This window comes from Parus major, chromosome 3 (assembly GCF_001522545.3).
Source record: "Parus major isolate Abel chromosome 3, Parus_major1.1, whole genome shotgun sequence".
NCBI classification, from domain to species: domain Eukaryota; kingdom Metazoa; phylum Chordata; class Aves; order Passeriformes; family Paridae; genus Parus; species Parus major.
The window spans coordinates 52,254,210-52,268,406 of record NC_031770.1 but is presented as its reverse complement, the minus strand read 5'-3'; the positions used below and the strand labels follow the sequence as shown (position 1 = coordinate 52,268,406).

The 14,197-nt window shown below is 40.8% G+C and overlaps 1 protein-coding gene across 5 annotated transcripts in view; it reads right to left on the bottom strand.

Moving 5' to 3' along the window:
- Window positions 1-14,197, bottom strand: part of PHACTR2 (phosphatase and actin regulator 2) — a 130,363-nt gene that overhangs the window by 8,319 nt on the left and 107,847 nt on the right. For 3 of the 5 annotated variants that reach the window (XM_015622382.2, XM_015622384.2, XM_015622383.2), the window contains 6 exons: window positions 13,128-13,662; window positions 11,719-11,921; window positions 9,684-9,840; window positions 7,523-7,578; window positions 1,162-1,223; window positions 31-168 (listed from right to left, as the gene is read on the bottom strand). In XM_015622382.2, the coding sequence (XP_015477868.1) occupies window positions 31-168; window positions 1,162-1,223; window positions 7,523-7,578; window positions 9,684-9,840; window positions 11,719-11,921; window positions 13,128-13,662 (1,151 nt within the window). The other 2 variants (XM_033512726.1, XM_019006107.2) reach the window with 2 other exon arrangements.

Below are 14,197 nucleotides of genomic sequence, written 5' to 3'. Positions count from 1 at the left end.
ATTTTCTTATAATCTACATTTGTCCCTTGCCTTGTCTGCAGGAGTTAACCTGGCCCAAGGCTTGTCAGCACGACGGTCGTAATCCGGAGATTCCGTGACCTCCACGTACTCGTTAAATCGAAGGATTCTTCTCGCTTGAAGTTCAGCCACTGTAGGCCTCAGGCTGAGCTGTAAGCAGGAGGCAGAAAATAGTATGCTTAATAAGATGAAATGAAAGAAAAGAGGAGGGTATGATGTAATCTCAAGAGAACTTTAATGGTATTTCTAAATAGGGTCACTTTCAGGTGTCTAAAAAAAGGCACCATCCTGGGAGTGCTGCGCAGGAATGGGGAGGCAGCCTAACCTGATTTCTTCAGTTATAAAAATAGTCTTTGTCGGGCAGGTCACAGAGAATCATGACAGTTATCCCTGGAATATTAATTGTGACTTTGCAACTGTCACTACCCCACTAGGCCACTTGCATTAATGGTTATACTGCGTTAAAACTGTAATACCAAAAATACGTGAGGTTTGGAAGTATCCACCTAACAAAAAGCCCTGGCTTTGACCATTTAGGGGTCATTATGATGCCAAATTGTTTCAGTCACCTCAAAGAATATTCACGTTAATTAACTAAGGATGATCATATTAAGGAAATTGTATTTTTGCAGAGACAGGCAAACCAGGGATATTTAGGAAAACTCACACCTCTCCCAGAACAGATCTGTAACTGCTCCATTTCCAGGGACAATGAACATCATGATCCCACCTGCAGAAGCTAAGACCACTGATGTGGTTAGAAGAGTACTGAAGGGATTTTGTAGGGGCCATATTGTTTTTCTGCCCTCTCCACTGTTGTAGGGAAAAATAGATCTACAGGTGTGGCTGCTCTGGATCCTACGTGACAGGGGTGGTCATGCTACAGAGGAAATGTGTCACTTACGTCCCCTGCTTAGGAACACCAATATGGCCAGGCTCAGTATGCTTCTCCAGGTGTGGGGAGCTGGACAGAATGGGGTTTCTCCCAACACAGACTTGGCTTGTACTGCTTTTTAAGCAGATTTCTCATCTGGGAAAAAGACTGATGGGCATTTGCAGCAATGTCTATACACTGATTTTTAGATTCTTATAAACATAATTCTATGTATAAAAATACACAATACAAAAAAAGCACATCATCACCTTTCTACTGAGTCTACGTTTTATTTCTCTTTTGGCTTCCTGTTCCTCTTCTTCATTCTTCTCTGTTTTCAGAAGAGATAAAAAGGAGTGAATATTTAAGTATTATAACTGCACATACTGTATTTCTCTTGGTTGAAAGCTTCAGAACTCCAAGTCCTGGCTCATGTTTCCTCATATTTCTGGATGATGCCGTATGTGTTGTCTGCTTTTTGGCTTTTGTATGCTCTCATTCTTTTCCCTATCCGCATTTCCCCTGATTCTGTAGACATCTCAAGTCAACTGTGGGTCATGAGCACAGCAAAGAGAAGGTGCCTGTCATTTCCTTTCTGTGTACCAGCAAGCAAGTGCCCTGAAAGAGTTGCCTGATGTTTCAATTACTTATTCTAACATTACAATCACTGTTGCTTTTACTTCCAACACTGATTTTAGAATAAGAGTCTAATTTATAAATGCAAAATGAAAAGTTTTCTCTGAGTATTTGAATTATCCAAGTTTCTTCTACTGCTACAGGACACAAATCAATGACATTTGTTTCACTGTCATTTGATAGCAATTTGGTTTTATTATTTAAATTTTTTTTCTGGTTTTATAATGGGGGCATATGATCCAACACTCAAGCCCTCTTGGTTAAAGGCCACCAGCTGGACCAAATGAACCAGTACAGCAGAAAATTATGTCCATTTTTAGAATGTATTTGGGCATATGAACAAAACAATTTCCTTTTAACAAACAAACTTTAGTTCTAACCAAACTTGATTTCTTGACTGACAATGAAAAGCACACTTAGAAAGACATGTTCATGTGGGCTCAGCATGTTTTCAAATTGATGTATGGTTTGAAGGACAGTATTTGCCCTTTCAGTCTAACTCTGGTGCTTATATGCATAGTTTTGTGGCTGAAATTTCCCACCTAGAGAAATCCATAAAATTCTGATCCTGTTTTATTCATGGTTGGGGATTACTGACTCTGCATTACAGTTCAAGACTAACTATAAATGTAAAGAAATTCATTTGTTCTGGATATAGCCAACTTGTATAGATGAAAAGGGAGTTTTAAATCCTGGTGTGTGTTTATATATATATATATATATATATATATATATATTTTCCCTGTTTCCTATGGCCAGCCTGCTGTGTTAGCAGAGGTGACCTGGCCACAGAAGAATTTCTGTGTAATGACTTTTACATGGGAGAAAACACTGTGACCAGGACACCTCATGGTACTTGCAGATATCCTTTGCTTACTCAAATACTTTCACGTAAAAACAACATCAGGGAAAAGAAGAGAGGACAAATAATAAAAAAGAGAAAGTAAGAAGGGAAAAAGTAGAGAAAAGGCAATGCCTGCCCAAGATCTGCTCTGTGAGAGGACTCCAACATCAGGTTTCCAAGAGCAAGGTGGAATCATAAAGGCTTGCTGCCAGGATTAGGTTGGATCTCAGGCTGATGGGGATGTTACTGAAATACTGAAATATGGATGCAATTTACAGTTTATTAATTGCTTTCCTCTTAAATGGAAAATAAATGGATAGCCTGTTTCCATAGAGGAACTGTAAATGGACACAAACTGAAGAATAACTATAACTGGAGAGTTACAGATTAATCTACATTTTAATTTTTTTAATTTATGTATCTATTAATAAGTAAGTTGGGTATATTTATGGATTTATATATATTAAAGGATAACTCATAATATCCTCACCTAAAAAAAATCAAAAGGTTTTTTTTGCTGTTTTAGCACAGATAAATCATCTGTAGACTTATGTTTAAACATCCTGTCTTTGCAATCAATAGATACAGTAGGCGAGGTAATTAAACACAAACTATTACTTTGGGGTTCCATTCACTTGGGAATCATCTGACATAAAAAAAAATTGTCTCCTCATGAATGAAACTGCTTAAATCCTACCTCAGACAATCTCCAGTAGCAGACATAACAGGAAAAAAGGCAACTGAATGTACACATCACTGTAGTAAGCCCTTTTCTTACTTTAGTTTGTAAAATATGCTGTGCATTATTCATATCTTGGCATTTCTTTGCTATCTAAACCACAGTGTCTCCTAAGAAGCAGCAATAAGATGCTTCAGGTAAGAAACAGGGGCTCATGCTGCTTAAAGCATACCTTAAGAAAGAGCTACCAGCCTAGCATGGCCACCTGAAATATTGGTTCTCTGTATTTTGGGTGAGGATAAAATACATTAAAAAACTTGCTCTAGACATTTAGGAAGGTTGGAGGTTAGCTGCCTATCCCAAGCTGTGAAGCTACATCCCTGTAGAGCAGATGATTGCACACCAGGATGGCTGGATGAGGAAAAAAACCCAAAAAGGGCAAGCATCTTAGTGACTGGGCAGAGGGTCTGGGCACCCCTCAGAGCAGGCCATCTTCTGGAGGACAATACCAACAGGAGGCACTAGGAGCTTCCTTAAATCCTGGGCAAAGCAGGAGGGGAGCAGACCCATGGGGAGCAGACAATCTTCTGCATGAGAGGTCTGGGACAAGATATGTTTTATACATTCAAGTTAGTTTACTTCTAGGAATAAAACTTAAGAGCTAAAGGAAATGGACTGAAATCTTGTGGCTGCTGCTAATACACTGAATTGTTGTTTGGCACATGGGCCCCTGTCTCTGGCACTGACTTGTACCTAAAGCACCAATTTCCCACCTCCAGCCTGCTGGGCAGAGTCTTGCTTTAAGCCTGGTGGTACAGAAACACTGCCTGGATACAAATTCCTACAAACAGTAAAAACGACAGTGTGTTTTTGGTCTTTTAAGGTAAAAGTTTTGAAAGTTGCTGTAGGGAGTTAAGCAGATGTGTGGTGCTAAAAATAATGGGTATGGTGCTCCTGGTTCCTGTAGGTGTTGTGGAAAATTCCAGCCAGAGGGCCAAGATTTGGCTGCAGGTATGAACTGACTCACTTGGCCAAACAGGAACACATTAAAGCACAGGAACATACTTATGACTGCTTTCCACCTTAAAAGCAGATCTAATCTGTGTGATGAGGAGAGAGGAAATATAAACACAGCGTTCTCAGCTGCAAGTTCCCTCCTCAGATGTCCTGCTGCTGCCCTACTGGCAAAGAACCAGCCCAGCAAGAGCCCTTTGCTTGCAGAAGTCTCTGATTAGATCCCAGCAAAACTATGGCTTCCCTCCTTCCCTGCCTACAGTTCCTAGGAGGTCAAACTGAGATTTGACTCCTAATTGAAACAATTTTGTTTAGCATCAGTATTCGTGGCCGGCAAGTTAAATAAACCACCAGTCAAGACCAAACAAGCAGCTTCCCTGCCATCTATACATTATTGCTCCTGCAACTTTTGCCACATTGAATCTGGTCATTTTCTGTTCTGTGGGACGTTTGTTTTGTAGCAGAAGGGGAAAAGAGAAGAGACAAATTGTCCTGCCTGAGGACTGCTCTGTTCTTGACCAAAAAGTACTCCTAGAGCATAAAACCGAATTTTCCATTGTGTCCCTATGGGATTAGCTATGTTTAGACTTCTCTGCAGCCTTGCTAAGGAAAGAGAAAGAAAAGACAAACAAAGCACTTGCTTCTTGTAGTGCTCTGAAATGCACAGAGAGGTTTCTCTTTCCTGATTTTACAAGCAAAGATAACCATTAATATTCCTTAACAAGCATCCAAAGCTAAACCCCATTTTCTACAAAGCCATTGCTGGCAGGCATGCAGGTGCACTGTATAAGAAGTTCACTGTCCCTTACAAATACAGGAAAAAAATACAGTTATCTTAATCTGAAATTCTTGGAAGACTAAAAAGTTTCTTTGCCATAATGCAATACTATAAATACTGCTGGTTCAAAGCCAGTACACAAGAAGCCTGCCTTTATAAAAAAAACACAGGACTTTATGTATTCCTTCAAGTGGACTCTTGAGTTATCGTAACTTTGTTTTAGTGTGGGAAGTCTCAGAAGTCTGGATAGTTTTATCCAAACAGTTTTTATACAAATCTGTCTGCAATGTCTTGCGATCGTACTTGGAAACAGGATTTTCAGTAACTGCTTTATCTGGAAATATTATCAAAACAAAGCTTCTTGCAAAACAGATTTCCTTACTAACTGGAAATACAAAAAAAGAAAAAAATAGGGATTTTTTTTTTTCTCCTGAACTGCTTAGAAGATTTGAGCTGAACTTTATCCTGAAGTAAACATTTGGACCTTTACCACTTGATGTAACCTTAAATTCTGATAAATATTACTCAAAACAATACATCATCTTCATACACACAATAACTCTTTCTCCCCATCCACTGCTTAAAAAATGCGAGGAAGAATTCTTTATGAAAGAAATCCCAACTAACTCACAAAAGTTGAATACACCAACAAAGGCATTTAAGACATGTAAACATTTTCAAATGATCCACAGGAAGGAATGGCAATAATTTTGACATAAAATATAAGTGCCTTATGGCTTGGAGAGAACTTGCACCATGAAAGGACTCTGAGTCAGACTATCATCACAAACCCTGTCTTGCTTTTGGTTTGTTTTGGATTTTATAGATCACTTCAATCTTGAAATTTTTCATATCTCAGTGATATGAACAAAAAGCAGTTCCTCCATGTGCTCGCCAGGGTCTCTGTGATTTTTTTGTGATTTACAGTTCATCTTCCCAGCCTTTATTTTTCGCTCTCCCTGGCCTCTTTAAGACACCCCCCAGCAGCAGCAGGGGAGGATGGCAGGAGGCACTGAGTGCAAAGCCTGGTGTGCTGCCAAAAGCTTAAAGTAAACAAAGCTGAAACAGGAGAGGAAATCTATTAACTGCTTTCCAGTCTTGATCTCCTTACTGCAAAACCAGTGAATGGAATAAACACTGACAAAAGGGATATTAAGTACATCACAGGTTCACTGCTGGCTTGGTTACCTCGAGATAAGTGAGAAAGGACAATAAAGAAGCCCAGCTGGTGCTCCCAGCTCAGTGGCCATATCCTGGCCCACCAATGATGTTTTGGATTTGCCTTTCTCACATAGTCCAGCATGAGCAGTTTGTCATATATATAAAAAAAAGTTCTTATTTCCAAATTTATCTTTATTTATCTACGAAATTGATAAGTTTAAAAATTACAATTTTAGAAAGTCTGTTCACATTATGTGCCAGACAGGAGTCCCCTTATCCCTTTTCTGTGCAAGCATGAACTGTAGCTTCCCTTTTCAGTAAGACATGGCACTATTTGGCATTTAAGAGCTCAGACAACAGCAGTAAGACTTTATTAGCATTTTATTTTCAGTATGGTTTGCTTGAAGGCCAGTAATTGCCCTCTCCCTAATTTGCTAGCCTGAGCAAATGACAGAGCCATCAGCCCATGGATATGTCAGGTAAACATCCCATTTTCTTTTCTTCCCTTCCCATTAGCATGCCACACATCAGGGCTGACACTTGGGTTGCACAGATGAGCTCCAACATTACCGTATAGTTGCTGGAAATAACATTATACTAACACTTCAATCAGGTGTGAGAAGTTCTCACACCTTAAGAGTTTTTTATTTGTCTGATTTTTGATTTATTGCTATAAAGTGCCTTTTCTTCATTTATTTCTCCTACGTAACCATCAAGTACTCGCTACCTCTGCAAGATGAGCACAGGACTAGGTGGAACTGGGCATAGCAACTGTTGCACTGTGTGTTTAGTAACATCTTTATTATGGAAAGCTTCATAAAGGAAGACAAAACAATGCTTGTTCTGTAGAGTTTTCCAGCCAAAGAACAGAAGCAACCTAAGTAAATGGCAGAATAGGTATAAATGTTAAACATCCAGTGTACTTCCTCTGCCCTTGACTATTTGAATTACAGACTTTTTCCCAGCAGGAATGTGAGGAAGGATTCAATCAATGGGAAGATATTCAGCGAGAATCTCCTGCAGATTTCAGTACAGAAGACATTTATGTCAGAAGTGGATATGAAGGCTAGCATGCTGAAGTAGTTGGCATATCCCTATTGACTTTCTGCTGAACACTTTTCCTTTCTTCTTTCTACTCCTCCTTCCAACCTCTGCCCTTACATCCCACCTTCACCTCCAGCTGATATTCCTTTCTCCTCCTCCACCTCATAAAAATCAGGTGGAAGGTTAACCAGCCTAGAAATATTTCTAAAGGGTATCCAAGTAATTCCTGGTCTTTGGGACCAGGTTCAAGAAGTAAGACTGTGACAAGCAAAATTTGGCATATTGAATACATGGAATTTTCCGAAGCTACAATTACAGGTTAGTGTATAAATCGAGTGTTGACACATTCTTTTCTAGAACATAATTTCTCTCTAGCTATGGTTCTAATACTGGAGCAACAAATGATGGGCTTCCATGTGAATCAAACATATGCTCCCTTTCTAAGTAAACACTGTATCAAACCTGAATACTTACGTTTCAGGATATTTCTTTGCTCCAGCTCTTCAGTTGTGGGCCTCTGGCTAAGTCTCCTGTGAGAACAAAGTAAGTGACTGATTTAAAACCAAATCTAAATGATGTATTAGGATTTGTAATACAGATTAAAAAATGTAATTTCTGGAAGTAATTTCCAGGCAGTTACAATAACTGCTCATGTAACCAGAGTTGCCATTTGTTTTAAAAGTTGTTGCCATTTGAACACATGAATAACTGATACTTGAATAATATTACAGAATTTGTACCAACAAATTTAAAGTCCTCACAGGTATAAATTTATGAATGAATCCATAAACCTTCTTTGTTCCCAAGAACCATAATTATAATCAGTTATGCAACTGTTCGATTCTTCTCAGATATTTTGAATGAATTTTGGTATTTTTGGTATTTTGAAGTCTTACTAAAGTTTTTTAAAAAGCCAAAACAAACAAAACCCATCAGCTGTTCATTCCTCATTAATTTATATGTACAGTACAATTGGGAGCTTTACCTGAAACCTAATTCTATTTAGTTATCTATATATAAAAACTGCCATTACAAAAAAATCCCAAACTGAATTATTAATTTTCTGATTTGTACTGGGGAGACCATGGTTGATGTTGTCTCTGTGTTTACTAAACAAGTCCACTTGTTCAGTTGAGGAAAGGAGCAAGAAAGATTTCAGCAGTAAAACTTATTCTGCAGGTGTGTTCAAGATAGATGTCTCTCTGCTCATCAGCACTCACACAGCTCACTACAGACTGTCTTTAGCCTTGTGACACTCATCCAATTCAAATTACTCTTGGACTTACAGATTTGTCCCAGAAGACTGGCAGGTTTATCACAGGTGAAGAGTCCCAAGTGTAGCAAGTCCCAGGTGGGGACCTGACTCAACCCTGACTGAGCTGTGGGAACCAATTTTCCACCAGACCTTGATGCTGCCAGGTGCTGATGCCATGCCAGGAATTTTTAAGAAACTGGCATCAAACTTGGATGTGATTTTGTGTAGGAGCACAGCCCTGATGCACACAGATGTTGTCTCCTGCCACCAAAGCAGAGCTGTGTGCATTGACTTTCAGCTCTCCAGCAGAACCAAACAAAGCAGCTTCTGCAGTTCCAGTCTGCCTGGAGAACTGACAAGCAGGATGTGATCACCAGAGCTGGGATTTGTTCTGGAAAGCAGTGATAACAACCATGCCTCTTTATTAGCAGAAGAAAAATGACTCTTGGGCTCTACACAGTAGATGTATCACTCTTACAGCTCAGTAATGAAATAGCTGCCTTGGCCAGACACCCAGTTCACAGAGCAACGCAGCTCATCTTCTGGGTGTTGATGCAGGGCTGCGTACTCTGTACTGGAGCCATACCGACTGGACTACTCTGTATCTGGGAATCTCCAACAAACAGGACATCATCCAAATCTGGACAGCATTCCTGAGCCAAACAGAAACAAGGACAGGTCTAGAAAAATACAGGCGTGCTGTAGTCTATTCTCAGAGACCACAAAAGCCAAAATAAACATGAAGATTTTTTCTTTTTTAAACATGTAAAAGGCAAGTTAATTTTTTTATGCAATGTTCTCAAGTCCAGAGGAAGACAGTAACATATATCCCACAGTTTAACAGCTTGAGAAAGACATGCCTCAGAGGTGGGCACAGTAAAACACTAAACACTGACTGGCTCAACTTCTTTTGCTGGAATCAGCATTTGATATGAAGGAATGAAGGAACTGGAGAGCCAGGGGAGGAAGAGAAGGATCAGAGGGGACAACATGCACAAGGGACAGCATGCTTTATGGGTCAGGAACTACTGCTCTGTCTGAGATGGGTATACAAGTGGAAGTTCTGCTAACAAATTTGAGAAAGAACCTGTACCACAGCATTGATTATTGTAGACTCATTCTTACCCTCTTCCTCTTCTTTGCTTTTTTCAACCAAAGTACTCAAAACCCCAAAAGCTCAGATTTTGTTTCTTGCAGGACAACAAATCTATTATTGACAGTTTAAAGTTTTTTGAGAAATAAAAACACCATTTTCCAGGCATTTGTACCACAAAGATCCTGCAGTGCATATTGGGCTGCATTTAAAACATGAACCCAGTGTTCTCAGTTCTCTTCCTCCACCTCCACCCAGTGAAACCACATTTACCCTGTGACTGATACCTCACTAGCTTCGTTCCAATCTGATGTCTGATTTCCTGCCTCTCCTCTTCAGATGTACGCTGCAAGATGTTTTTGTCTTCTAACTCTTTTTTAGATGGTCTGTTGCCAAGTTTGATAGCAAGAGTATCCCTACGACGAATTTTACTTGCCAAAGAGCCTGAGGAAAAGAGTAGGGTAGATTCAGTTCATTCATGCTCAGGTTACAGACACAAACTCTGAGTAAGAACTTCAATACCTCCCCAAAGCAACCTTGTTCCCACATGCAGGAGAAGAATTCTAATTAACATCAAAAGAAAATTTTTAGCTCAGTTCATGAAAATAAAAAGCTAAAAGGCTTGGAGGAAAAAGCTAACAGCCAAATTGATACAAACATCACACATCTGTGAAGTGATAGGATAAAAATGACAAATCTACACTAAAATGTCTTTGAAGTCTAATACATTACAGGTTGGCTTATTTATCTACTTAGTATATTTAGCAACCTGCTGCTCTTTTTCTTCAGCCTTAAATGGTTTAGTCCCATTCTATCATCATTTCCCTCATTCTTTCAAATTTTTTTCAATCAATTACCACTTAGTTCTTTTATATTGCTTTCTATCTCTAAGTTATTTGTAAATTAAAACAAAAAATACAACTTAGAAAAGTGCTCTAAGTGCTTGTAAAGTAACCTAGGCAGTAGTCCCCAGACACTGAAGCCATCTGTTCTCCATAAAACTGACACTCTGGGGACAAGGGCTTTGCAGCTTGGCCAGCATTAGCTTCAGAGTGCTGTGGAAGGAAGGGCATTTTTCACAGCCTTTGTAGTATTCCCTTTGTGCCTTGAATTCTGACTGAGGTGGGCTACATATGCCCTAGGTTGGCAGATTTTCACTGTGTAGGGCAGATTTTCACTGTGTAGGGCAGTTTGGTAAGACCACAGTCTCCCAGTTCACTTCTCATAAGACACTGTACTGCTGTGTGAACACATGAACTTTTGGTTTTTATCACTCTGGGTTGTATTCAAACCCAACACAGAACTGCAGAAAACTTCAGCCTCTTGAGCTACCTGGCACTTCTCCTGCACCAGTGGCCAAAATTAAAAAAACAAACATGTTCATTTTACCTCATGCCACTTTGGCACACTGGACCTTGGTGTTCAGGCCTTCTTTGCTGTGAAGCACCTCCTCCAAAAAAGCTGTGAGCAAGGCTCTCAAACCATGGTTTGATGGTGATTTCATACTGACATAAGGCCACCCTGGAGGAGGTAGAGGGAGGGCTGCCTCCTTCCTGCTCCTGACTGCCTGCTGCTGCCACCTTTTTTGCCCAAGCAAAGGAGAAGCCTTTGGGTGAGCTGGGGCAGGGAACTACAGATTCTATTGAAAATCAGCTCAACAACAGCTGCTCTGGCAAAAATAAACATGAACTCTAGCCTAAAGAAAGAACAGCTGGGAGCAGGGATTAGGCAGAAATGGGAGCAGGACAACCCCGTCAGCACAGCAGGGCATCTGCCCTGTTTGGGTGGTGATACAGTCATGACTCTAGATGAAATTTCAAAGCTGTAAAACTTAGATGTAATCTACTGTGATCTGCTCTGTCTGCTAAGGTTGCTCCAATGCTTAAAACATCCTGATCAAAGAGGTACAAGTGATTTCCAGACAGTGAAGCTGCTGACTGATGGGCTTCCTCTGTCATCCACCACACCTGTAACTCCCACAAGGAACTCATGATGGGGGCAAGCCAAATGAATGGCTTGTGATGCCCTAAGGCAGAGGCCTTGTTCCACCCTCATGTCCTTTGGAGCCTGTTCCTCCCACCTCCACTCTCCTCCACACAATGATTGATCTGCTCTCACTCATGCACAGGCCCCAGCAGGTTTCTGATCATGATTGCCCAGGAGAAGCAGGACACTCATTTCTCAGTAGTGACACAATACTAAATCCCTTAAAAGCATTCCCTGCAGCCATTCCTCTCTCTGCCTCGCAACAGCATGGGTCAGGCATGCTCACAAAATGCAATCTGTGAAAGGCAGCCCACAGCTTCTGGGCAGGATGCTTACTTTCAGTACTTGCATTCTCATCATCATCATCATCGTCATCATCATCTGTGTACAGGATCGGCCCGTCTGAGTCCGAGTCACTGCCATGGCTCTCTCTGCTACTTTCGCTCTCAGGAGGTGCAGCAGCATCAGAAGCCTCCTCCACTGCTTCAGAGAACGCTTGATCTGGAGCCTCCCCTTCTTGGTCTTCTTTGGTAGACAAGCTGTTTATTCATGACACATTAATACAAGCAGAACAAAACACAAATGAGAAGCAACTGAATAATCAAGGATGAAAATGAAAGTTCTGTTAAGCAAAGTAATTCCTTTCTAAAAAAACATATATGTAAGACATTTTTAACATATGCAGATATGTATGTCTCCATGTATGTGTGTTAGGAAAAAGGAATCTGGAATGATGTGCTGAATTAAAGACTGCATTAAGAAAAATCCTAATTGGTTTTTATTTCCTATAGGGTGGGAACCAGAGAGAAAACAGTTCATAAAGCTGGGGGGTGAGAGGAGCAAGTTGGAGAGCAGATTGGAGTGCAAAGTTTACTGTTCTGGAAGCCTAACCCTATTTATTGTAAAAACAGTTTCGCTGCAGTTTAGTTCAAAATGTTCATGCTCATCACTGATGAATGTGGTGATCAACAGCAGATTGTCCTTTGCCTTGGGAAAATCTTTATGTGAAGGAAGGGTAGAGCAGGGGGAGATGCAGCACTGTAATGTAAAGCTGGCAACAGATGCACCGGCAAGAATTTAAAGGAAGGTTTCTAGGCTACTGGCATCTAGACTAAACCCTCCTGGATTTATATAAAATATACTGATTTTTGTGGCAGAGAAAAGACAAATTAATAAGCCAGTTTCATTTTTCTGCCAACTATTTTGCTTAAAAAATGTAATTACAACTTTTCTCTTAACCAGTTTTTACAGTACCTGAGATTTAGACAAGTAACTAGGTAGTAAAAAACACCTATTTAAAGCCTGAAACCCTAATTTTCAAGTGTTCAAGTAAATTCAGTTATTGAACTGAGAACTACAGCAGTGAGATATTTAATGATATCTAGAGAAAAAAAAAAACAAACTCTACAGAAAAGAACACACTTACAATCCGGCATCATTTCTTGTTTGCCTTTATGAGAGATAAAGTGTCATCAGCTTTGAGCTGAACTTTTGCTGACCCCAGTGCCAGCCACACAAAGAAGCAAGAGACAGGTCACGAGCAAGGACCTTCTGTGGAAACATGAGGTAGCCCAGGTGAAAGGCTCAAAGGCACTGGGAAGGAACAGACTGTGCTGGGCTGCAGCACAAACTGTTCCCAGTCAGCAGAAGAAACAGAAGAGATCCCCACGTGCCTACAGTGCAAAGAAAGGTGGTTTCCTTGGCTGTGGTCTTACCGCTGCCCCAGGAGAGCCATACTGCCTCACCTTTCCATGTCTTCTCCTCCGGCATCCGGAGCGCTGCCGAGGGCTGCGCTGCTCAGACTCCTGTCTGTGCCACACTCAGCCTGCAGCAGAGGCTTTGTGTCTGGCCCTGCCACACAGCTGTCTGGCACATCCTGGGCATCTGAGGAGCCGGCAGCCTGACTAGCTGCAGCAGGAAAAGGAGGTGGAAGTGGAGGGGGAGGAGGGGCAGCGCTGGGAGGAGGGGGCACAACAAGTTTGCTCGACTGGTCTGCATTCTCCATTTCGAAAATTACTATGGAAGTTTGTTCAGGCTTGGGTTTTTCTGCCTTTGCTTCCAAACCGTCGGCTGTCGCAGCTGAGGGGGAAGAAGCAGCCCCATCTGGTGCTGTTCGTGGGGCTGACTGTTTCCCAGGTTTTTTCTTGCCCCTGGGAGTCCCTGATGTGCCAGATTTGCTGGAAGTCTCCTTAGAGGCTTTGGGATGAGATGATGTGGACGAAGGAGATGGTGATGAAGACGACTTGGAGACTGGTAGTTTTTTTGCATGAGAGGAACCAGCTAAAAGAAGAAAAGAAAAGGCATTTTACAGTCTTGCAATTATATGATTTTTGCACTGTATTTTCTGCATGGATTACCTTGTGCTGGTCTTTAAAAAATAAAACAAACTACACTCGATTGACCCTTTTACAATACTTCATGTAAATGCTTGAGATGATTAAACCTTGCAGTTCCAATTTCACCTTTGTGTGGGAGACACTGAAATGATGAATACTTGCCCAAGAACAGCAGAGAGGACCAACCTTACACATGGGTAAGAGTTTGTTTTGAGCATTCTGCATTGGCCCATTACATCTGGCCTGGACATCATCTAAGAAGTCCACTACTTACTCTAAAAATATGTGTAGTGTCCTACCTAAAAAAAAACAAACCAAAAAACAAAATCCAAAAAGCTCCCTGGCAGAGAAAATTGCCTGACTTTTCCTACTACATGAACTTTTGGTCTCATCACTGTGAAAACCCTGTGACTTTCCTTGTACTTTTTGATGTACATCTGAGAACTGTTACTGAGTAGCAGTCAATTACCTTTCACCAT